Raw genomic sequence first — 21,710 nt, forward strand, 5'->3', positions numbered from 1 at the left:
GACTCAGATCGCTATAGGGAAGTGCCTCAAGACTTTGCATAGGTGAGGCTGAGAAAGAAGCTTTAGATTAGGTTAGTCTTTTGTTGACACTTAGGAAAAAGAGGCTGTTGTTGGAGCAATGGAAGAGGACTGTTGCTTTTGCCAGGAGATTAAGCCGGTCTCACAGATCATTTCTATCTTGAAACGATACAAGGCTCTCATATCATTTGATGAAAAGATTCTATTTTATGGGAGAGCGGAACATACGAGAAGGTGAAAAAAATCTGTGGCTACAAAGAGAAAATCATGAACTATCATGATTAGCCAGGATCCTAATACTTGCATCAAGGCAGCATCACAGCAGTTTTGTGATTCTGAAAAAATAAGTAAACTCTGGAGTGCTGGGCTAAATTCTGCTAAGTAAGGGTTGTGGTATAAAACGTGGTATAAATGGTAGTGTTGTGCTTAAATTCCTTGACCCAGCTCTGATACAGGAACTGGAAGCAGCTCAGATGAGTCTTACCAGCCTTGCAGAGAAGCAGGCTATGTCGGTACGCGTGGACTGCCACAGCTCTGTGGCGTCTGGAACCTATGCTGTTTTCTCTAGTCTATGCTGTTCTGACATTCCAGCTCATTTGGAGCTACTTTGAATATCCATGTGACACAATCCTGCCTTGAGGCAAGTGCGTGCGAAGCAGGCACTAGATTTGTATAGATAAAGTCAGCCTGCCATTTTGATGAATAGTTTTAATTATTAGTGACTTCATCAGCACAAAGAAAAGCCCAAGAAAATTCTACTGCTGAATAATTCCTGACCTGTGAATTACTTTGCGCTTCACGCTTCAGATCAATATAGTAAAACAATACCAAAAGGTGTTTGTGACATGGATTTAATAGGAGTTATTTAACAGGCACTTCTGCAGATTAGGTTGTATCACCACTGGCAGACCAAGAAGATCTAAGTGAATATAATTATAGTACCAATAGCAGAGAATCTTTCAGTATAAACAATGTGGGTCATTAAAACTCTCTAGCATTTAATTATCACCAATTAGCAACTAAGTGAGGCAACATCTTATGCAGCAGACTGTTAATATATTATGTGCAGGGAAGGATGGTGCTCTCTGTGTTGTTGAGACCATGGTGAGGGGGTCATCTTGGTTAACACTCAGCAAAATATCCAACTGTAGTCTATTAGTAAAATCAGGAATCAGTATTACAGCATTGCTGTAATAATCTGTTTGATGTTTAACCCTGGTCAGCAGTGTTATCTGTACACAGGGCACTGAGGGATCCTTTGGCATTGACAATGAGGAATATGAAGCTATGCCTGTGGAGGTGAAGCTGTTACCCCGGAAACTCCGTTTCTTCTGTGATCCCAGAAGGAGAGAGCAGATGCTCCATGCGACAGTTCAGTGAGAATTTATGTCAAAGGGACCACTGTTCACCAGCCTTCTCAGGTTCTCTTCAAGGCACATGAGACCTCACTAACTTGATAAACCCCACCCGACAAATGAATTATTTGGCCAGTTTATGCACAAAGTACTTCTGTTGGAAGTGGCTGATTTGGCAAGTCTCAAAGGGGCTAAAAGTGCAAATTAGACTCTAAGAAACGCATGCTAACTTGATGGCATCTTTTTCTTCCCCCTAAAGAAGTCTCAGTGTTCCATTTACAGCACTGCAGGCTGAGTGCTGTGTGTCAGATGCTACTACTTTATTGCAATTGTATATTAAAGTAAAATGAAAGCACATTTGTCCTTGTGTTGGCAGGATTAAGGTCTACCTTGCCTATGTATAAATCTCAGGAAGCTTGGGATCATGGGAAAAAAAATGTGTGGGGGGAGTAATGCCAAGGAAACCTATGGAATGATGGAATTGCCACATTAAAACAGGTGGTTGGTTATCTACTCTGTCACAAAACAAGTTTGGAGATCAGTGATAAAAAGCTTTAGAAGGTATTTAAAAACTCCCAGTATGTATCTGCTTCCTCAGGTATGCTGGACTACAGCTTGCATGTTTTTAAGTCTGAAAATGGAATTTTACCCTATTTTTTCCTAATTCATGTACTTTGAGCTCACAATTGTCCTCAAACAAGAAAACCTGCAGAAGGAACCTTCTACATCATCTGATGATCTGCAAACTTCTGTAAGGTTCTACTCTTCTGAAACCACTTACTGATTCCTTGAGTGGCTCATTAAGATAGATTTGTTATAGATGCTTATTTTTTTTTTTCATCTTGCCAGATTAAACAGCACAGAGTTCCAGTTAATGTTGTAGAAATATAATCCTTTGATCAAGTTTAGGTATGTTACACAGAAGCAAATTGGAAAATGTCATCTTTGACCTGAAGCTATATGAAGTAGCGGGTGGAAAGATCCTTTAACAAGCCAAATGAACCTTTTTTTGTAAGTATTCCTCTTATTCCTGTAGTAATCCAACAAAGGGCATCCAAATGACTTAGTAGTCTTTGTATGTGGTTGCTCTTCTCCTTTAATGTAAACAGCCCTCATCGCTCCTTACACAAGCTACAGCATCCCCTTGAGCCCCAGTTCTGTAATTAGCTTTGTTGCCTTTCTGAGCTTCTGTTTATAGCTTCACTTTAATTGCCATAAGGAATTACTGTTAACTTATGCGTTGTTCTTCTTAGCATAATCTACAAGTTGACTTGCTTTCCCCTTGCTTCCCGGAGAACAAAAAATCAATCCTTACTTTTTCTGATGTGATTGCTGTTTGTATACAGCTCTCCTGTTATGCTCTGATCTAGTCTAAGTTGATCTGTAGATCCTTTGCTGTAGTCAAAAGGAGGACATTAGTGAATTGACTTCTAGCAGCATTGTAAGGGCCATATGCTGTTGCAACAGCATCCTCTACTGGAGACCTGCTAGAGAAAAAATGTTTTGAAAGGGGAAGAGTGTTGGGTTTGTTGAGCGATGCTGTAACCAAACCGAATGCTGTCCTTCCCTAGGCAAAGGATGAAACTCATTACCTAAGGCAACTGAAATGGGAAATAAGCTATTAGGGCAAGCACTTGTCCCTTTCTTAGCTAAGGTAAGGGGAGAGTAGAAGCCTGCTAGTCCTTTTTCATAGTTATGCTGGTGACAGAGTCGGTCCTGTGCTGTCTTTCATTTGATCTGCAGCAATTAAGAGTGTCCAGTGGACCCCTGGGTCGCTCTCTGGGGAAGATGTTGGCTGCGCTCTGCTGCTCTTGCTTGCCAGAGTCACCTGGAACATTGCTCTGTGGCCACTGGCTCATTCCAGGTCAGTGGCAGTTCTTGCCAACTGAATTTTCCTTGAGCATCATGATGCTTCTGTAATAAAATTAATATTTTTGCTGAAGTGGAAGGAAAGACAAGGCAGCAGCATTTCGGAAAGGTAAGCTTTAATTGTATTTTTAAAATATCTGTGTTTTAGTAAGCAGTTCCTCTACGCAGGCCTGTGCCTGGGGGAACAACCCTGTATCTGCAAGGTGCAAACAACATCAGAGCTCTCTGAACTTCAGCCAGCCTGCTCCAAGGGGAAGGATGATAGGAACCAGCTTCTGGTTCATCTGCATCATTTTAAGGGGAAAATGACTTAACTCCATTCCATACCATACACTCAGAAGCATGGCTCCTGCTGCAATGTGATTCCTTGCTTGAGGGTAACCAAGAGCTCTTTCCGGAACTGGTATTAATGCTGTTTTGCTGTTGAAGTACCAATGAGATACAGGCTAATATTTAAATAGACATACCCCCAGAAGCTTTAACTACTGTTAAAGAGATTTTCCCCTCTTTCTTCTTCATCCCAGTATTATTGAGTATTTCTAGATCTCTGAATAGCAACATTGTACCTCAGGGTGGGAAGGTGAGGAAAATTTTATAGAAAATAAGTAGAGGTTAAAAACCACTATTTACAGGGCTGAAGAAGGGACTCCCTTCATATATTTATCTCTGACATCAAGACAAAACAACTTTCTTCCTATGAACTCCAAGACAGAAAGGAAGAGTAGAGTTCTAGGTTCCCCCTCATGAAAACGCTTACCCTGGCTTCAACTTACAACCTCATTCTAGAAGGGCTTAAAATACTGTAATATAGATAAAAAGGAAGGATAACAGCTTAATGATGGACCAGGCCAAGGCATCTGTTTATTTTAACCATAATTAAACATTCTCATTTGAATGGCACATTGCATTAACCAGGACCTGAAATCCTGGTTCATAGGCATTTAGTATCCCTTTGTTTTAGACAGACACTCTTTTAAGTCAGTACTTTCTAGGCCCTTGCAAAGACATTTGTGTTGTCTTCTCCCACCATCGCTAGACCATTAGCTTTCAAAGAAAAAGGAAAGAGCAACCAACTTGGAAGTAATAGCTATGATGAGAGAATTTAGGTTAGGATGATGCATGCTTTGTACCTAGACTTCTGCAGTGGGAAGGAGTACTTTTGCCCTGGTATTCCAGAAACCACTCTCTTTCTTTACCAAAGCAAAGCATGCCTGTCCCTTGCATACTCTGTCACAAAGAGGGCCACAGCTCCACCTAACTTTTTCCCCATCCACTTTGGCAGTTCTTAAAATGGAAGAAGTAGCACACAGACTTGTTAAGGAAAACTGTTTATCTTTTCCTTTCTTCAGTGGTTAGGAAGCAAGCTGTACATAATAAGCAGTACAGTAAGTTACTTGCTTTCTCTTGAAAAGGTGACAGAACTTTATTCCGTCCTTAAGGATGCTGGATAGGAGAGCTCATGTCTTATTACAGACAAGATCATTAGCTCCAACATACATTGGAATAACTACTCCATTTATGCGGGAAAATAAGGTATTAGCATGTCTCTAAGACAAAAATGAACTTGAATTCAATGAAATGCCTCCCTACCTAGTATCCATTCCAAGTCTTGGTTGTACTCAACTCTAACTAGACAAGCTGGCTAACCTGGCCTAACCTTGTAGTAGGAAGACTTTCCCATGATTCAAGGATGTCCCTTGTTCAGATTAAAAAACTAGCTTTCATTACTCTCCTGAGCTTTGCCTTCCAATCAAAATAGTACAAGTAGTAATAATTCAGTACTTGATTACACATTTCTAGTCAAATTTGGGTTAAGATGCTACTCTGAAGCTGTTGCTCTCTCGTTTAAATCCAATCAGGTACAAACTGAGAACCTGTAATGGCTGTAGTACTACTTTAATATTAGAGAGGAACACATTGGACTGTCTACCAGGCCACAGGATATATACATGGTTATTGTAAACCACCTTTCAGCCTAGGCTCTGATCACCAGCAACTGCCTAGAGACAACATACTAAAGAAATTAAAGGCACCACTTGTAAAGGCAAAGTACTCCAAATGGAGAAGAGGATTTTGCAGTAATCAGCAATATCCTACCTTGTGCCACCCTTTCCTTCCTCTTTAAATCAAAATATACCAAATAACTGACTCCCTTGCAGCTGCTAATATTCAAAAAAAGCAGCTATTAAGTGCCAAGGAGGGGATTTTTTTTTTTTTAAATTCACACTTAACATGACTGTTTTATCATGAACCCAGAAGAATCAGCTGTGGGGGAGAGAATGCTCAGTATTGTTGGTTCCAAGGCTAGGGAAAAAAAAATAAGCCTGCTAAACAAGCCTTAACAGCCCAAGCTGTAGCCATTCATGCTATGTACCCATTTATCAAGGACTTTCTACATGCAGCAGCAATAAAAGCAATATCTATTCTAGTCTAAGATGACTATGCAGAGGGAGAGTTCATGTTGCAAAGGACAAAACAAAGAAGGGCTAGGAGATAGGGGAGGTCTCGAAATTCTGTTTTCTGTCTGAATACTTCTTGACTTTTCTAGCAGTGACCTTCCAAGAGAGGCTGTAGAGGAACAAAATTACAAAGGAAATCAAAATAGGCTACAGCAAAATAGGCTGAGTTGTGCCATGGCTGCTACTTCTAGAGTAATCTCCTTGCTTTGATGCTTCTGCACCTGTGCAGTTGCTAGTAATTGCTGCTGGCCCCACTGACAGTTTCTGGAAAGTAGAGGATAAATAAACATTAAGTAATAATTTTGAGAGATTCCACCTGATGGTTTCTAGCAGTGCTTTCTCACAGAACTGATGTTCTGACAGCTTGTGAACACAGTGCTCTAATGCAGTTTGTTAGAAAGACTCAGGCTGCAGAGGGCTGTAAAACTTCAAAGACAAAGGTTTGTTCCTATTCAGTTCAACAGAAGAATTACTGATAGGAAGGAGAAGAAAAGCCATTAACAGCTAACCACAGCTGAACTAAGTAGCAAACAGATTAAACAATGAGAGGAAGAATTTCTAGAGTAATTCCAGTTCCTTTTTTAATATCTAAAGGAAGTTAAGTAAGAAGTCACCTTGCCTGCCATACTTCCTCAGGAGTCTTAACTGCAGGCAACATGTTAACTAAAAAGTGGAGGAAGAAAGCGCAGCGATTATGGGTCACTTTTATATGAGAGGTATCAATTTAAAAATAAAGCCTTTCCTCAAGGGAAAAAAGACTGATCTTTCCATTTCATGTTGTTCAGCTCCCCTTTTTCTCCCCCGCCCCCAACCTTCTAAGGATAAATATGCTGCAAGGAACTGCCAATACAAGCAGCAGCATGTTTTCGCCTGTGAAAAAAAAAATCTGTGCACCCTGAAAAAGCAGGCAGGGGAGAGTGCTCAGTGAGACAGGCAGCTCACAACACTGTAAGACACTGATGCTCGTACTGGTGAACTGTGCAGTGAGCCTTGTGAGGTCTCTGATCCCACACCTATCTAAAACCCCCTGAACCCACGGTAAGCAAAACTACACCTTTGCTGCAGATAGCTAGTCTTCAAGGAAAAAAAACAGGCTCTGCTAACCTCTTTCCTTCCAGAGGAAGACAGTCCACAGAGGGTCTGGTTGAAGAACATTTGCTTAATGTGTGTTAAAACAATTAGTGGGTGAAACTTAAGTGGTTTGGGTGCTCTCTTGTCCTATAAAATGTTAGAATAAATGGATATACTACAGGCTGCATTTCTACAAACTGCAGAAAGGCTCCTAGGTGCTGACATCAGGCATGGCAGAAGCAGCAGCTAAGAAGCTAAAGCTACAGTCCAGGATGAACTGTTAGTTTAGAGCTGATGCTACTACTGGCTGCAGCAAGTCACACCCACAACCTACAGTCCCATCCTTAGATTAAGGATGGCTAAGGGTACACCCTTTGCAGGCACAGGCTTTCTGGAGGGAAACTTTTGGCCATGCATGAACTGAATTCCGTTCCCTCCATTTCCCCCCTCCCCCCCCAAACAGAAGAATAAGAAATCCTATTCACTTGGTTCTACAGTTTCTCTGCCCAGGAAAAAAGCCTTACTGTTAGACATTGCTTCTTCCAGCTGAGCCAAACTCCTAGGGAACTCCTGCAAACAATAAAGCCATTCCAGATCCGCAGCTGAAAGGTCACAGACTGCTCTCTACTCCACACTGAAAAATGAAGACAGCAGCAGGCAGTGATGAAGGCTGCTTGACAAAGGAGGAGCAGCAGACAGTGTTAAAGCAAAGAAGTGACAAGTACTGGCTGCTACTGTGATATTAGCGCATACGCTCCAACCCAATCCTGTCCAGCACCTTCTGAACAGAGGCTGGCAAGCATAACAACTGCACAGTGTCTCAGTGAAGTTGGTGCCTGGTCAATGGGCATCTGTCTTGCTGGTTTGAAGATCTTAACCAAAGCAGCAGGTTTAATGCAACTGAAAACCAGAGGAAGTGGAAGGAGGGATTAAGTAGAGATGGTGCTCTTCACCAGCTATGAGATGGGTGTAGTCTTTGCCAGTTTTTACCACCTCAGATGCTGGAAGTGAAACTATGCCTCTCCGGTAAGCAAAGTTGTAAGCTCTCATAGCATTCTCTTCCCCCAAACTTGTTTTTGCCACTGAAGAGAAAGAGTGGCTTTATTCCAGCTCAGCTGCTAAAAGTTGGGTAAGGAATGTTTAAGGAGTCCAGTTCTGTTATCATTGGTTTAACTGTCCCACCATGTTTACTGGTGGAACAGGCAATGCTTTATGAGACTGGGCCACTACCAGCCTGTGCTGAAGCTCTCTTCAGTCCCCAGATATAAGGGTGAAGAATAAGTGGAAGCAGAAGTGCCAGTCAAGTCTTAAGAGCTCAGTTACAGCATTTCACATTGGATCCTATCAGACAAAGTGCTTTCCTGAAGTCTTCAGCCCTCAGGCATCCAAAATCTAGCTGTCACTGGCAACAGTGAGGATTGGTGCAAAGGTGCCACTAGTCCTACGTAAACAAAACAAAAAACCACAAGTGAAAAGGAAAGGGAGATGAAAACAAAAACAAACAGGAGCAGTTACTCCTTGGGGAATTTGAAGGGAAGAAAATAAAAATCACATTTTGTTTTAAAATCATAAATACTTGTGTATAAAGTTATTAAATAAAATGAGATCCGTCCAGTGGCTGTGGTGAGTTCCAGTGACATTCCTAAGCAATGTCTGGTAGTCTTTAAAACGCCCTGTCTGCTCTCCATCTCTTTTGCCGTTGGTCTAAGTGCAGCAGGGGTTGTCAATGACTAGCATAACATCAATGCCATATACTTCCAGCAGGTCCATAAGGAAACTTCGGTCCCCTTGGGGATCCAGGCCCATGCCCCGTGCATGCTCAGCTGTCAATGTCTTGTCCTGGCTGGCTGACACCTCCATCAGTGTCTGAAATATCCGGTTGTTCTGTTCCATGAAAAACCTGTAGGATAAAGTTAGTTGAGATGATGGCAGAGGACCAAAAAAAAAAAAAAAAAAAACAGCATATTTACTGCACAGGCACAAAGCCCCCCCAAACTACATTTAACCCACTTTAATCATAGATCCCACCTTATTAAGGTGGTACTATAGTAATTTTCCATCCACCCTGTGGATGACCTGGAACGAACAGAGATAAAGCAGTAACTTTTAATTTACAGTGGTGCTCTGGTCTGGCTGATTTATCCTAGGCATTTTCCTCTTCAGAAGAAAGCCACATTATCAGCTAATGTGTACTTTGTGGTAATTAAGTGGAGACATCAGACCTATAGCTCCCATAAAGCAGAGGAGGAAACAATGTTTTCACCCAGCTGGTAAGCCATTAGGTAAATAAATTCTCTATTACTGGAGCAGAACACAGTAGTGAAAGAGCTACTGTTCACCGACTGCTTTCCTAGGAAAGTGCAAGGCTATTCTAACAAGAGCTTTGACTACACCTAAGCAGCTCAACAATGGAAGTTCTGCCTCGACAGCCCTTTACACAATTTAATCCCATTACTTCTCACCTGCTATAGACTGTGAACAATAGCAACAGGCAATGAAGGGCTTCAGAGCTGGTACAGGTGTGGTTTTCATCTAATCCTGTACCTTATACTCTACACCCTGTTCTGGTTCCTCTGTTTCCCAAATTAAAAAAAAAAAAAAAAAAACACACACACATAAATGGGCTAGTCCTTCACATTCAGCTCTTATCTTCATGTTGTACCTTCCACAGCATAGTACAGTACCTGCTTCCTACTGACACTGCTTTCCTGAGCCAACTGTTCTTGCATAAGAAGTCCTATGGTGCTTATGTTTTCAAAAATGGGAGGGGATTCTTTCATTTCTAATTGTGTTTTAAACATTCTCTTCTTCCTCCTAGCACTTACAAGACCTCAGTGGAGATTAATATGGTTGCATTTGGCTTGTCAAGCTGCAAAGAAGATGATGGAAAGAGAAAGAGCCAGTTTGGTGATAAGATCCTTGGAAGAACTCAGGCCTGACTATGGAAGTATGTTAACCATGATGTTTCATAGCATGCCAAGCCAGGGCACCATGAAATCAGTGAAAGAGGTTCCCTAAGTACAACAGTGACCAACTAAATAACTAAGTAGAGATATCCACTCACAAGATGAAGAGGTCCTCTTCACAGGAGCTACAGTCTTCGCCAACTTCTTGAGAATACATTAACAGCTGCCTGGGGGAATGGAGATAGATTAAATGCACCTACCTACAGTGAACCTCAAAGCAATATCAGAAGGCAAGGGTTATAACAGAATACTTCACATCCATTTCTTGCAGACAAATCAAGATTAGCACCATTGCCCCAATATCTGAGGCAACCAGGTAATCTTCTAAGGCACTGGACTAGAAATCAAGTTAGAGGGCTATGTTTTCAGTTCTGCTACTAAGCAATCATGAGTCATTAACAAGTCTCAGCCTCTGTGCCTCTCCTCCGGCCTTCTGTCTGCACCATCAGTTCACTATCAGAGTGGTCATGTGCTTGCAGAGAGCCCCGGGGCTCTCACACCTGTCAGCTACAGTAGAACCAGAATCTCAGAGGTGAGCTGGAGTAGTGGGAAATTTGGAAAATATTAAGGAATAAAATACAAAGGAGCAGTGTCCTTTCCATTCCACATTGCACTGCTCTCCCAGCAAGGACCAGGGCCACTCAGATCTCTGTTATTACCTCTGGTCATTGAGCCGTCGATACTTCTCCTTATCAGCACTGTTAATTTTCAGGAGTGGTTGCAGATGCTCATGATACGTCTTCACATTCTGGTTGTCCACATAGACATCATAGAGATCCCGTTTCTCCTCAAAGATCTTTTCTGTTGTACCTGCCAAAATCAGAGAGAGTTGATTTTCAGAGAAGCATGTTGCTTTCCCTGCAGGCCAGCTGTTCTCTCCTGCTTTTGTAGTTAGTCATTCCATGAAGTTAGTCATTTCCCATCATGGCACCCTCAGTTTCATTCTACGGTCTGGTGTCTCAAGACATTTTTCAACCTGAAGTTAGAAAAGTCCCATTTGATCTGTCATACTTACAGGCCACATATGACACTTCTGTCTCCAGCATTTCTATGTCTGCCACATTCACATAGAAGAATGGTTTGGACTCTGGTACAGTTCCTCCAAGACCAGGTAGAGAAACGTTGGCAAGGCAACAGCAGCAGTACACTGCAGGCAAGAGAAGTACATGCTGAGATGCTTTCAATATTCCCTCCAAAGGCATTCTGAACCTTGCTTTCCCAGTTCTCCTGCAAATTCCTATGAAAGCAATGATTACAGCAGTAAAATGCCTCTGAACACCAGAATTTCTCATGTGGGAGCCTATATTTTGGATGGGAAATAACCAGTTCTCCCATAGGAATCCCACGTTCTACATTCCACAAATTCATTCAGTGCTCTTATTTCCTGTATTTGACAGTACCACCAGGTAGGCTCTTCCCAGAAAGACCTGAAGAAAAGCATTTTGTAGGAAACAGACAAATGCAGGCCCAAGAGTATCTCCACAAGGAACAGGTGTGATGGAGTTTGAAGGCCTGCATCACTTCCATCCCCTCAGTACCCACAGGCACTCCTGCAGTTCTTCAGCCTACTAGTCAAAGCTCTGTGATGTCCCTGAAAACATACCTCTATAGCAGACAACTCCAACTGGGGGTGGTGAAAATATCAATATGCGCTTGCGCAGCAGGGCAAACTTCCAGAGGACAAGGATCTGCTCACCAAAGAATTTGATGAACTGAGACATACAGCCAGCAGGATGTGTGATCTGCAGGTGGAATAAAAGGGAAGAAAAGAGCTCAGAGGTGAAACAGGGACACAGGCACAGATGCTATATCTGAACGTGGGAGCAAGACCAGCACGCAGCAATGCCAGAGAACTGCAGCTTGTAACACTCAGCTCAAGTAGCAAAATCTTACCTAAAGCAGCCTACAAGTGCTGGAGTGGCTGCTTATATAAAGCAGCATGATACACCAGTAAGGAGCAGCAGCGCACTGCACATCCATGCAAGCCTCAGAGCCCCTGCCTCACCTTCATCTCCGGATACATGTATCTGTGGATGGACGGCAGCCAGTGGACAGGTTGCTGAGAGGTGGGGGTGTCCTTGCCAGCAGGGAGGACTCCTTTCTTGTCATCATAGAATGCCTCTAGATGGGAGTAGTGCCCTGGCATCTCCAACTGGTGTCTGGAAAAGAAAGGAAGAAGAGATCTGTAGTGTCTGCAGACTACCTATTTAGTGTTCTTACTCCCAGCTGACATCTGCTTTCCTAGCTAGCAAAGAAGCCCTGGGCACCTCAGTTGCCCAGACTTACTTTGGAGGGCATTAGGAGAGATGCAACTTTCAGTGCAGCCAAAGAACATGGGCAGGACTGAAGCAGACAGTAAGCTGATCCATGCATAGGACTGATCCTGTTTTAAAACATTTTCAGGTAGGAATAGCTTTCCCTTCTACCATCACCAGTTCCCCCTGCCAAGCCCACTCAACACAGCAGAGGGATATACCAAGCCAGGATCACAGTCATAGCTTTAGAAGCTTTTTGTGAGCCCTTAGTAAACCAGTTTTCAGAAGGCAAGGAGGGAAACTCCTTGTTCTCTCAACTCTCACTTTGTCAATTGTGTCCCTACAGTGTTTCAAAATAAGTAGTTTGATTAGCATTTGACTAGCCTGTTAGTAATCAACACAATAAACAGACTACAGCGAATTTATTTTTTTTCCCCCTTCCCCAGATGCGAGTCTGTACTCTCTGTGGAGAAGTAGTCATCGAAGGAAATCATAACTTGGCATTCCAAATCCACTGTCCAGCGAGGCAATGTTACCTCTCCCAGGAATAGACAGTGTGTGCCACAACCAGAACAGTCTGCAGTGTAGGCATGCAGCATCCTAGTACCCATACACTTTCAGACAGCTCCATACAGCTAAATAGGTGCACGTAGGACTGGCCATTGCCAGTCCTATACCATAAGGCAACTTACCTGACCTGGTTTTCCAGGAAATGCATGTACCTATACAGCAGGGTATAAGAGGGTGAGAGAATCCCCACAGACTTCATGCGGGCACCACGCTCTAACTCACTCTCCACGGGCATGTTGGCAAAGCAGGCCAAGCCAAAACAGAGCCCTTTCCGGAAATAACTGGGGACAAATATTTGACAGAAGAGTTAACGTTAAAAGAGGAAAGAGGAAGAGAGAAAGCTAACCAACCACCAAAAATACTGATTTGGGAACACAGAGGAAAAAGTTCACTTTTTAAGCAAACCCTTGAAATCCTACCCTGGTATTCAAAAGGCAGATGACAGGCCTCAGGTGTTCTAGCCTTCTCGGGAAGATGACTGCAATACAGCATGTTCAAGCCAGCAGTTCTCAGTGCCTCTGCCACTACAGGCCCTACCAAATACATCTCTCAGTGAGGCAGCAAGTAAGGAAAGTACTCAGAAGGAAAGTCTCGCAGAGGATGCAGGACCCTGTCAACACAATGCTGTTCTAAGGAAAAAGAGGCTGCATGGCATAAAGTTGCAAATATAGTCTAGCTACCTAGTCATATTTTGGGTGCCAGGACCTGGAAGCATGCTTTAGCTGAGTGCAAGGGAAAAGTCTATATGCCTTTGAGCAAATAAGCGTTATTCCTGACCAAAAGGAAAGCGCATTGCAACAGTGGGTTATTGAAAACATGGGCACGGAGACAAATCCTAGTTAACATCTTTCCACTGTGAGAAAGAGCCAACAAAGGAGAAAGTGAATGAAGAACAGGATGGTTATCACAACATTAAAAGGATCCCAAGGCCTTGGCAGAATTAAGAACCTTTTTCTAAGTCCTTTCCCTACAAAATCCTTCCTATTGCAGTTTTGCCATTCCTTCTCCTCCACCCTAGGCCTTTCCTGTCTGTCCCCAAAGTCTGCTGTGCAGTATGCATTAATATTTGTATACCAGTCAGAAGCTGGCCTCCCCCATTTGCTGGCTGGCCTCCACAGCTAAAGTTGTCATATAGTAGGTCCCGTATAGCTAGCAGGTATTTGAGGTGATGCTGAGAGTACTGGAAGAGTATCTTTGGCTCAGATGGATACAGTTTAGCAGCAGTTTAATGCAGGAGCTTAACCTCCTGGGTGGTATTTTTCTTGCCTGTTTTGAACTAAGGGATGGTGGTGCAGATGGACAGCTAAGAGGAACAAGAAGGTGTAGTATAGCTCAGACATACTCACATGAAGTCTGACTGGATTTTGTGGGACCCGCTTGCCATGGATTTGAACTCCACACCTTCCAAGTCAATATCTTGGGGTAAACACCACTCTACCATGTTGCCTGCAGAGAAGCAAATGAAAGCTTTATTTGGGTGAACAGGGTCACGACACTCATTACTGAAAGGTAAACACCAGGAACAGCCAGTTGCTGCTTTTACATCACTGGGATGCCAGTAACACTGCACTAACACAACTCCTGAGAGTTAGCAGAGCTAAACATCACGGGAAGAGGCAGTGTTACTGTGCTCCATGTATCTCTTGTAAACTTTACCTGTTGCAGCACAACATCCAGGTATTGCAAAACTTTTGGAGTTGTTTCAGAACCTGTGCTGTTTTGTGGGCTTATGCTTTAAATGTTTAATCACAGAGCAACTACAAATTTATCTCGCCAGGTACTCTGATAGCAGAGGAGCTATGGTACTAATGCTGTTCCATTCTTGGCTGTTTACCTGCGTATCAGATGTACAAAGAACCCAAAGGATGGACTGCTGCTCCTTAGGATGAGCTTATGTAATAGATCATACCACCACAGGTATTTTCCTTTGTTTACGTTTGGCAGGACTGGTCAAACGGGAACCCCTAAACCACCATTCTGATCATCACTACTTCTCCCTAGAATTTCTCATTTTTATATAGAATAGGAGGAGTAAGCTAAAGTTTTAGATGGAAGCCAAGTTGTGCAACATTTTGTGCATACTAGAATAATCGAAGAAAAAAAGCATACAATTACAAGCTAGATGAAGATTAACAAACATCTGTCACCTGGCAACCCAGCCAGAAAGCATGCAGTTGTTCACTGCTAAAGGCCACCTGAGCAGCCTGATCCTGGAACAAATGATATTGGAGAAGTCTCAAATCAATCCAACTCTAGCCTCTTCTGTTACTAAGACTGGCCACACAATGGGTCTCCCAGAGTCCAGCTAAGCTGTTGTTACTGGAATCTGAAAACATGTAACAGTCTAAAGCTAATGAAGTCCTGTCCTTCCACTGGCAAGTTTACCATGGACAACCAAGGGGCATTTCTCAGACTTTCTGTGCCAGCACTTCTGAACCTAACCTGCCCATCTGGATGCTCCTAATGCAGCAAGATATGCTCTAGGTTTACACATTAAGTTTCCATTCTCTGTCAGTCTGCCTACACCATCAGTATTCGGAATGGCGCAACTTATTTTTAAGAACAAAGCAAACAAACATTCCTCAGTATGAATGCAATGGTAGATGCAGCGTAAAAGCTATTTCTAATGGTACAACTCCCCTTGCTCCCTGCTTGGGATGAAGGTCCCTTGCGTGTTTGCATCCACATGGTACGTTTGGAAGGACTTTACGCTTTGCCAAGACTTTTAGAAACAGGTATTTAAATATGAGGCCCCATTTCTGAGGCCTGTCTTTTATTTTATTACTCATCCTGCACAAGTATATACACGCACACTTGCATTGGAATTAGGTTTAGCTACTGAAATTTAAATAGGCTATTTTTCTTCTCAAACAGATACTATATTCAGCAGGCCTCTTCCAACCCTGCCTGGCAAGGGATTTAACAATGTAAGCATAGCAACAGGAGAGATTTTGCATCCAACTACCACCTCTAGTCCATGAATACACCTCTCCCACAGAGCTGTGCTTGCTAGAGAACAGCAGCAGCCTCCTGACCCCGAGTACAGCTCTGAAGTGTTTGTGCAATCACACATGAAACCACAGAGCTCTGCTGTAGAGTGCCTTTGCCTTTAAGAAGAGTGAAAGGCTGGCAGAGAAAACTAGTGACATCATGTCAGCCTACATGGTCTTCCTGTAGGTTTTGCACATTATATATAGATGTTGGCTTTACTTCTAGTTGTTTGAGTTATTTTTAAAAGGCACAAGACCCTTCTTTGAAAGAGTAAGGAAGTAAACTCTGAGACTGTTGTGGTTAAAATCGTGGTTAAGTTCAGATCCTCTTTTAAGCTTTTACATCACAGTGAATTGGTCATTAGCTGTAGATTGGCACCTCAATATGCAAGAGCACCATGCAGCAAAGGAAACGGCTGCATTTTGTTCTCTTCAGTCAAAAATACTATTGTGAAGTATTATTCCCATTTTAGAGGTGCTGAAGGTGGAAGGTACTTGGCTCAAGTGAAATGCATAGTGCAACAATAAGCAGGGAAAAGGCATCCTGAAACAGATCCTTATCTTATGACTTAACAACAAAACACACTTGCTTATCATATAACTATTTCTTAGCTGTGCACTTTTTTTCCTGGGATCAGTCACTGAGAGCTGACACAAACAACCCACACCTGCGCTCCTGGCAGTTCCTCACACCACCTTGCCCTATGAATGTTCTGGCGACGTGGCAGTCAGAGAGCAAACGAGGAGATTAAAAAAAAAAAAGAAAGTCGGTGTGGTGAAACACTATAGCAAACAAAGGCCAGACTTCACCCAGACATGATCGCAACTGCCAGTCTGCATAAGAAACAGGAAAAGGGAGGAGGGAGTAAAATTGTAAAAAAAAAAAAAAAAAAAAAAACCAACAACAACCAGGAAGCATTTCCCCTCCACATGCATGAAGCAGCTCTCATGCATACGTGGAAACTTTCCAAGCGTAACCCAACCAGTGCTAGAGAGCTGACAAGAGGTTTGGGAGCTACCTCCCAGGACCAGGCCAAAGCAGAAACAGCACTCAATTTTTGGTATGCAAACTTAAGGATGTTCCCCTCTAATTTGTTTTCTCTTAGAGAAGATTCTTGTCTCTCCCTTGGATTTTCAGATACTCTCTGAAATTACGATGACACTAGTATCTGATGGCTACAGCAAAGTCATCTAGCCCTCCTGACCCAGTTAGGTGTTTCCCAAGGTCTTCAGAGTCCCCAGCTGTGCAGTGCTACTGTGTTGTGCCGGGAGATGACAAGCACAGAGCAAGACCTAACAGTATTCTGGCTCAGTTTCCTGAACGGAAGAAAGGCAGGACAGCAAACCAGAACACCTGAACGCTTACATGGTCAATGGGGGAAAAAGATTTCTTCCTTCTCTCTCTTTCTCTCCCCCCCATAACTCACATTATCCTTTAAGCCAACAGACCTTCACAAGGTTGACTATTACCATTTCCATCACAAAAAACGGGTAAGAAGATTCAATTTTTTTCTAGTATTCTGACAGAGTGGATGCGTATCTACTCTTAAAAATCTGAAAAGTTGTATGCTGACACTCACTTTGCTTCATCTTTCTCTTCCTCCTCCCAAAGTAAAACTTCTTGTCCTGTTTTCTTTTGCTTGCTTTACGCAAGACAAATAGGAGCCTAGGAAACCACACATGCCCTAGCCAATGCCAAATAGGTCATACCTACCAGCTGTATCCCCACTGCTGCCCAAGATAATCTTAGGTCTTTGGTTATTACCCACCCAAGACAACATCCACACCCGCATTCAGTAGCCTCCTCAAAGTACCTTGTGACTGTGCTCCTTGAGGGGCAGTTCTTGCACAGACCTGGTGCTCACGCTTTCAAAGGTGTCTGAGCATTCCCAACTCATTGCTCCCTTAAAGAGAGGATTGCCAAAGGAGGATTGCCAGAGGAAGCAAAGGCAGCAAGGTAGCACAGTTGGTTCCTGGACTGCCACCACTCTGCACTTAAATTACTGTAAGTGTAACTGTCAGTTATACTTCCTGTATTAATGCAAGAGCTGTCTTTGTGACAGCAGTGACAAGAGTTCCTTCTCAGGTCCCACAGGTTTACCATGCTAGAGACAAGGAAAGTACCACTGATAACAGAAGCTGCTTCTAACTCCAATGTCCAGCCACTCACACAAGCACTAGAGTCCTGGGGATGCTGGAACCATAGCAATGGCCTGGTAACCCCATAACCTGCCTTTCTGAACCCAATGCACGCAACTGCTCAGGTTTGTCTAGTTCAAGGCCTTCTGAGGTTAAGAGGGAAGCTGTTACATGCAGTCACTACCTCCTCCTTCTAGGGGGCAAATACTTATCACTCTACTGCTTGTCACAATATGCCCATATGCGAGAACACATTACCTGGCAGAATGACCCTCCCAGCCGCTGCCAGAGCCTCTGCCTTTCATGTGCCTGAATAAGCAAGTGAAGGACGTCTGCTGTGCCTGGGCAAGATCAGCCAGGTTTCCAGCACAAACACTGAATGAATGATCTCCTTTTAGATACACACAAGGGCCAGATACTTGTGTTCACACTGTCCGATCTGGTTGACCCAGGAATTCCAATATCCTCTTTCCCTCGAAAATTCACACTACTGTGGCTTTAAGATCTTTAGCCTTAGCCACCATAGGGCACCTGGCCCTCCGCCTGTGAAGCTGTCATCTGTTGATGTGTTCCTCACAGTCTTATCATGCTCCTTACATTTAGCATCAGCACTGAATAATAGTGGGAGACTAACTTTCCTGGACTTGACACAGTAAAAAGGCTGATGACACCCAGGATTAACTCCGCCTCAGATGTGAGAAGAGCTGTTTCCCAACTCTCCCTGGACTTCATTCAAAGCAACAGCTGGTTCAAACAAACTCCTGAGAAAGCTAAGCTACTGCCAACCAAGAAAATCTCACCATTTCATAGAAGGCATATGCTGTCAGATTGAGAGACAACCTGCTGTTGATGCAGTGGCCTGGACTCTTCCATGTTTTGGTTACTTTCAAAAAAAACTCTTTTCATCTGCTGTTGGAGAGATGACAGCGACCTCGTTTCTGAAGGGTAAAGGTACCATCGGTTTGGGATTTTTACTTGTTTCATGTGTTGTGAATTTTGGGGAGGGTGATGATGGAAAGGTTTGGTACTGTCCCTATTCAAAGTCCGTTCCAAACACATCGGAAAAAAGTATTTAACAGATACCAGAGGCATCTACGACAAAGACAGAAAACATTTGGTTCTCAGTGCTGCACTAAGAAAAGAGATTATAAAGAAATGGTGTGTAAAATAGTCTTCCTGTATTTGTAGATAACTTTTCCATGCTCCATTTGGATTTTTTTTTTTTTTTGAGTCAAGCACCTGTGACCTCCAGACTCAAGACACTGTTCTCTATTTCAGAGAAACAGGTAACTTTTCAAAAGCCCTTTGGTGTTTCAGAACATAGCAGCTCATCTGTTTGGCAGTGTACGTTTCTGGAGGGACATCACAGACTACGTTCTCTTTACTGGAAAAGGGGACCCTCTACAAGCATGACCTGAGTTACATCTCGCTTCCCAGCTCCTTCTTCTAAAAAATAGCACACCATACTTTACAGAGATATTTCCTTTCTCTACTTTTTTGTGCTATGGATTTGCTAAGAAAGCGTCCATCTATGGAGGAAAGAGGAGCTCACTCCCAAGTCTGGAGGCAAACGGGCTCCTGCATCTCCCAAGCTGTTTCCTAAACTCACTACTCTAACCAAGACTTTCAGCCATGCTCCGTTCTTGCCTTTGCACCCCAAGTTGCTGTCAGACGGAAGAAAGGCACAACGGTCTGTCTAGGCACACCTCAGACCCTTACACACATGACACGTGCTCACGTATGCAAGAAGGGTGCTAACCTTCTGTCCATGTCGTAACTTCCTGTTCTGTGGACGCTGCTAAAGCAACAAGACTAACGAAACAGCGTTAGGATATTTTTTAAAACGGAGATTCATAGACTTGAGATTAATAACCTATGCCAGTAAAAGAAGCACGATAATACCAAGGTCCGAGAGTACGAAGAGACCAGAGTGCAGCAGTATAAAACGTGACTGGGAAGTAAGTTCCCCTGCCCCTCCTCTGCCCTTTCAGACTGCAGCACCCCAAAGCATCACAGGTCCGAGAGGTCCCTTCGGAGGCCTGTTCCTAAACACACAGGTCACTGCTAAATACACAGCTGTGATACAGCTGCTGGGGACCCTGCCCTGGGTGCCCATCAAACCTGTCCTTTCCAAAAGAGCAGTCCATTGCCAATAGCCACAGGCTGCATCATGCAGCGGAGACAGAAGGATGCTAACAAGGTGGTGGATCCCTGCGCAGCAGGGCAGCGCTGGGCAGAGGCACCACACCAAGTCCTGAAGTGGCACAGAGCGCAGGCAACACCATCACCGACACAGCTGCCTCTCAGTGCTGTCCCCAGCACCGTCCCCTGAGCGCCCCTTCCACATCCCGCCACGGGGTAGAGATACACCCTTCCCTGTTTCAGCTTACTCGTTTTCCTCAGAGTGGCATAAAGAAGGGACTTTTTCCTTCCCATCAGAAGTTTTTACCAGCACGGTGGTAACAGAAGTTGACTCTCTTTATGCTCCGTTTTCAGGTACTCCCTATGAACCGCATCCTGCGAGATGCTTGGACACAGCACTGCTCGGGAAACGACAGCAGCACCAAGGACAGGAAGTTCTGTCGCTCTCCAGTGCTTCTCTCTGCGCGCACAACGCGCCGCAGGTCCCAGCAGGCCACTTCCCACCTGCCTCGCATCGCGTTACCTTAAAACGGAGGGGGAGAAACGCGTCGCGGGCGAACGGAGGCGACGAGCTCAGGGAAGCGGCGCCCCGCAGCCCTGCCCGGGCGGGCTCCATCTTAGCCGCGCTCCCGCTCGCAGCGGCGCTCGCCGCCCCGCGCCGCGGGGACCCACCGCCGCCCCCCGGGGCCTCCCCGCTGCCCCGGGAGCGCAGAGCACCGGCGCCGAGACGCCGCGCAGCTCATCGCGGGGGCGGCCCCGGGCCCTCCTCACCCGTGCGGGGGTCGAAGGTGACCACGAAGACGGCCACGATCTGGTCCTCCTCCGCCTCCGCCCGCCGCGGCGGCCCCGCGCCGCCCCAAGCAGCCGCGCTCCAGCCGCCGCCGAGGCGCCGCCCGCCGCCGCCGCCGCCACCCGCCTCGGCCGCGGGCGGCGGCGCCGACACGGCGGGGCCCTCGGCCCAGAACAGCAGCGGCGCCTCGTCTGCGCGCTCCCCCATGGCCGCGGCCCGGCTCCGCTCCCCGCCGCACCGGCCGCCGGCGCGGGGGCGGCTGCGGGCGGAGAGGGGGCGGGGCCGCCGCGGGCAACGCCCCCTCCGCCGGGAGGGGGCGGGGCGTGCGGCGGGGGCGGGGCCTGCAGCGGTTGGGAACGCGCAGCTGGGCGGGGAGGTAACCCTTTGCTGGCCGTGCCCCGGCGGCGACCGCTGCTGCAGTGCCGATCCCGCGGGTTGTTACAGGAAGGGGTAGCGTTGTTTAATAAAATAATAGTAGTAACACAATTATTATTATTTTTACTATTATTATTTAATAATTGAAGCACCCAGGTAATCAGGCTAGGTTTCGTCGAAGGGTCCACAGCCCATAAGTTCTCAGTTTTTCTGATGCCGGTTCCTCACAGGAGCATGAGAAAATGCAGGGTTCCCGAGGCGCTTAACGTCTCTGCTTTCATGCATCCACCTCTATAATCCCTTACGGAAAGAACCTAAAAGCCTTGCTGGGACCTCTCATCCAAATCAGCCCGAGTTCCTAATTTAAAAAAGCGGCCTTTTCAAGAAGAAACACTAATGTCTAGGGAGCTCTGTTGAACACGTCCTACTGGATCAGCCCAGGGAGTTCAGCAGAAGCAACGTTTTCAGAGGAACAGAGTCAGCGCCGGGATGGCAGCCATGGCCCTCAGCCCCACTCGCCGTGGTGGAGGCTGCAAGCCAAAATTCTGGGGAGTCAGCGATGCTGATCTGGTATGCGCAGGTGCGCATTTGTGCTGTAGAAGGATGTGACACAGTTTTCAGAGGAACAGTCAGAATCAGCTTGAGAAGACATCAGCTTGAAAGACGAAGACATAAGTACCACCAAGGCATCCGCAGGCAGCCAAGTTTAGT

General features: G+C 45.0%; 2 protein-coding genes across 6 annotated transcripts in view; one reads left to right on the forward strand and one right to left on the reverse strand.

The window, feature by feature from the left end:
* The window catches only part of AGK (acylglycerol kinase), a 35,961-nt gene extending 34,231 nt beyond the window's left edge, over positions 1-1,730 (forward strand). The window contains exon 15 of the mRNA XM_068945637.1: positions 1,261-1,730. Within this exon, the coding sequence (XP_068801738.1) occupies positions 1,261-1,398 (138 nt within the window). The 3' untranslated portion in view covers positions 1,399-1,730. The remainder of the gene's footprint in view (positions 1-1,260) is intronic.
* A 1,386-nt stretch (positions 1,731-3,116) lies between these two features.
* On the reverse strand, positions 3,117-20,831 carry DENND11 (DENN domain containing 11). Of its 5 annotated transcripts, none has more exons than XR_011141451.1 (10): positions 20,606-20,831; positions 13,910-14,009; positions 12,686-12,844; positions 11,744-11,897; positions 11,342-11,480; positions 10,754-10,885; positions 10,398-10,548; positions 9,837-9,905; positions 7,297-8,672; positions 3,117-3,287 (listed from the first exon to the last, which is right to left on the reverse strand). XR_011141451.1 is itself a non-coding variant. In XM_068945598.1 (9 exons), the coding sequence occupies exons 1-9, from the start codon at positions 20,829-20,831 to the stop codon at positions 8,477-8,479; spliced, it is 1,326 nt and encodes a 441-aa protein (XP_068801699.1). In that variant the 3' UTR covers positions 3,342-8,476. The 5 variants fall into 5 exon arrangements, 3 of the variants coding, with proteins under 3 accessions (XP_068801699.1, XP_068801711.1, XP_068801719.1); XR_011141454.1 differs by lacking the exons at positions 3,117-3,287; positions 20,606-20,831 and adding exons at positions 9,457-9,641; positions 20,083-20,218 and having other exon boundaries at positions 8,544-8,672; positions 10,754-10,975; XM_068945598.1 differs by lacking the exon at positions 3,117-3,287 and having other exon boundaries at positions 3,342-8,672.
* Positions 20,832-21,710: the final 879 nt, after the last annotated feature.

Source organism: Struthio camelus, chromosome 1, assembly GCF_040807025.1.
Source record: "Struthio camelus isolate bStrCam1 chromosome 1, bStrCam1.hap1, whole genome shotgun sequence".
NCBI lineage: Eukaryota > Metazoa > Chordata > Aves > Struthioniformes > Struthionidae > Struthio > Struthio camelus.

Coding starts and splice junctions, on each gene's coding strand:
- DENND11 (XM_068945598.1), bottom strand. CDS start 20,831: ATGGGGGAGCGCGCAGACGAGGCGCCGCTGCTGTTCTGGGCCGAGGGC. Junction 14,010..20,605: donor CACCTTCGACCCCCGCACGG/GTGAGGAGGGCC, acceptor GCTTCTCTGCAG/GCAACATGGTAGAGTGGTGT. Junction 12,845..13,909: donor AAAATCCAGTCAGACTTCAT/GTGAGTATGTCT, acceptor ATTTGTCCCCAG/TTATTTCCGGAAAGGGCTCT.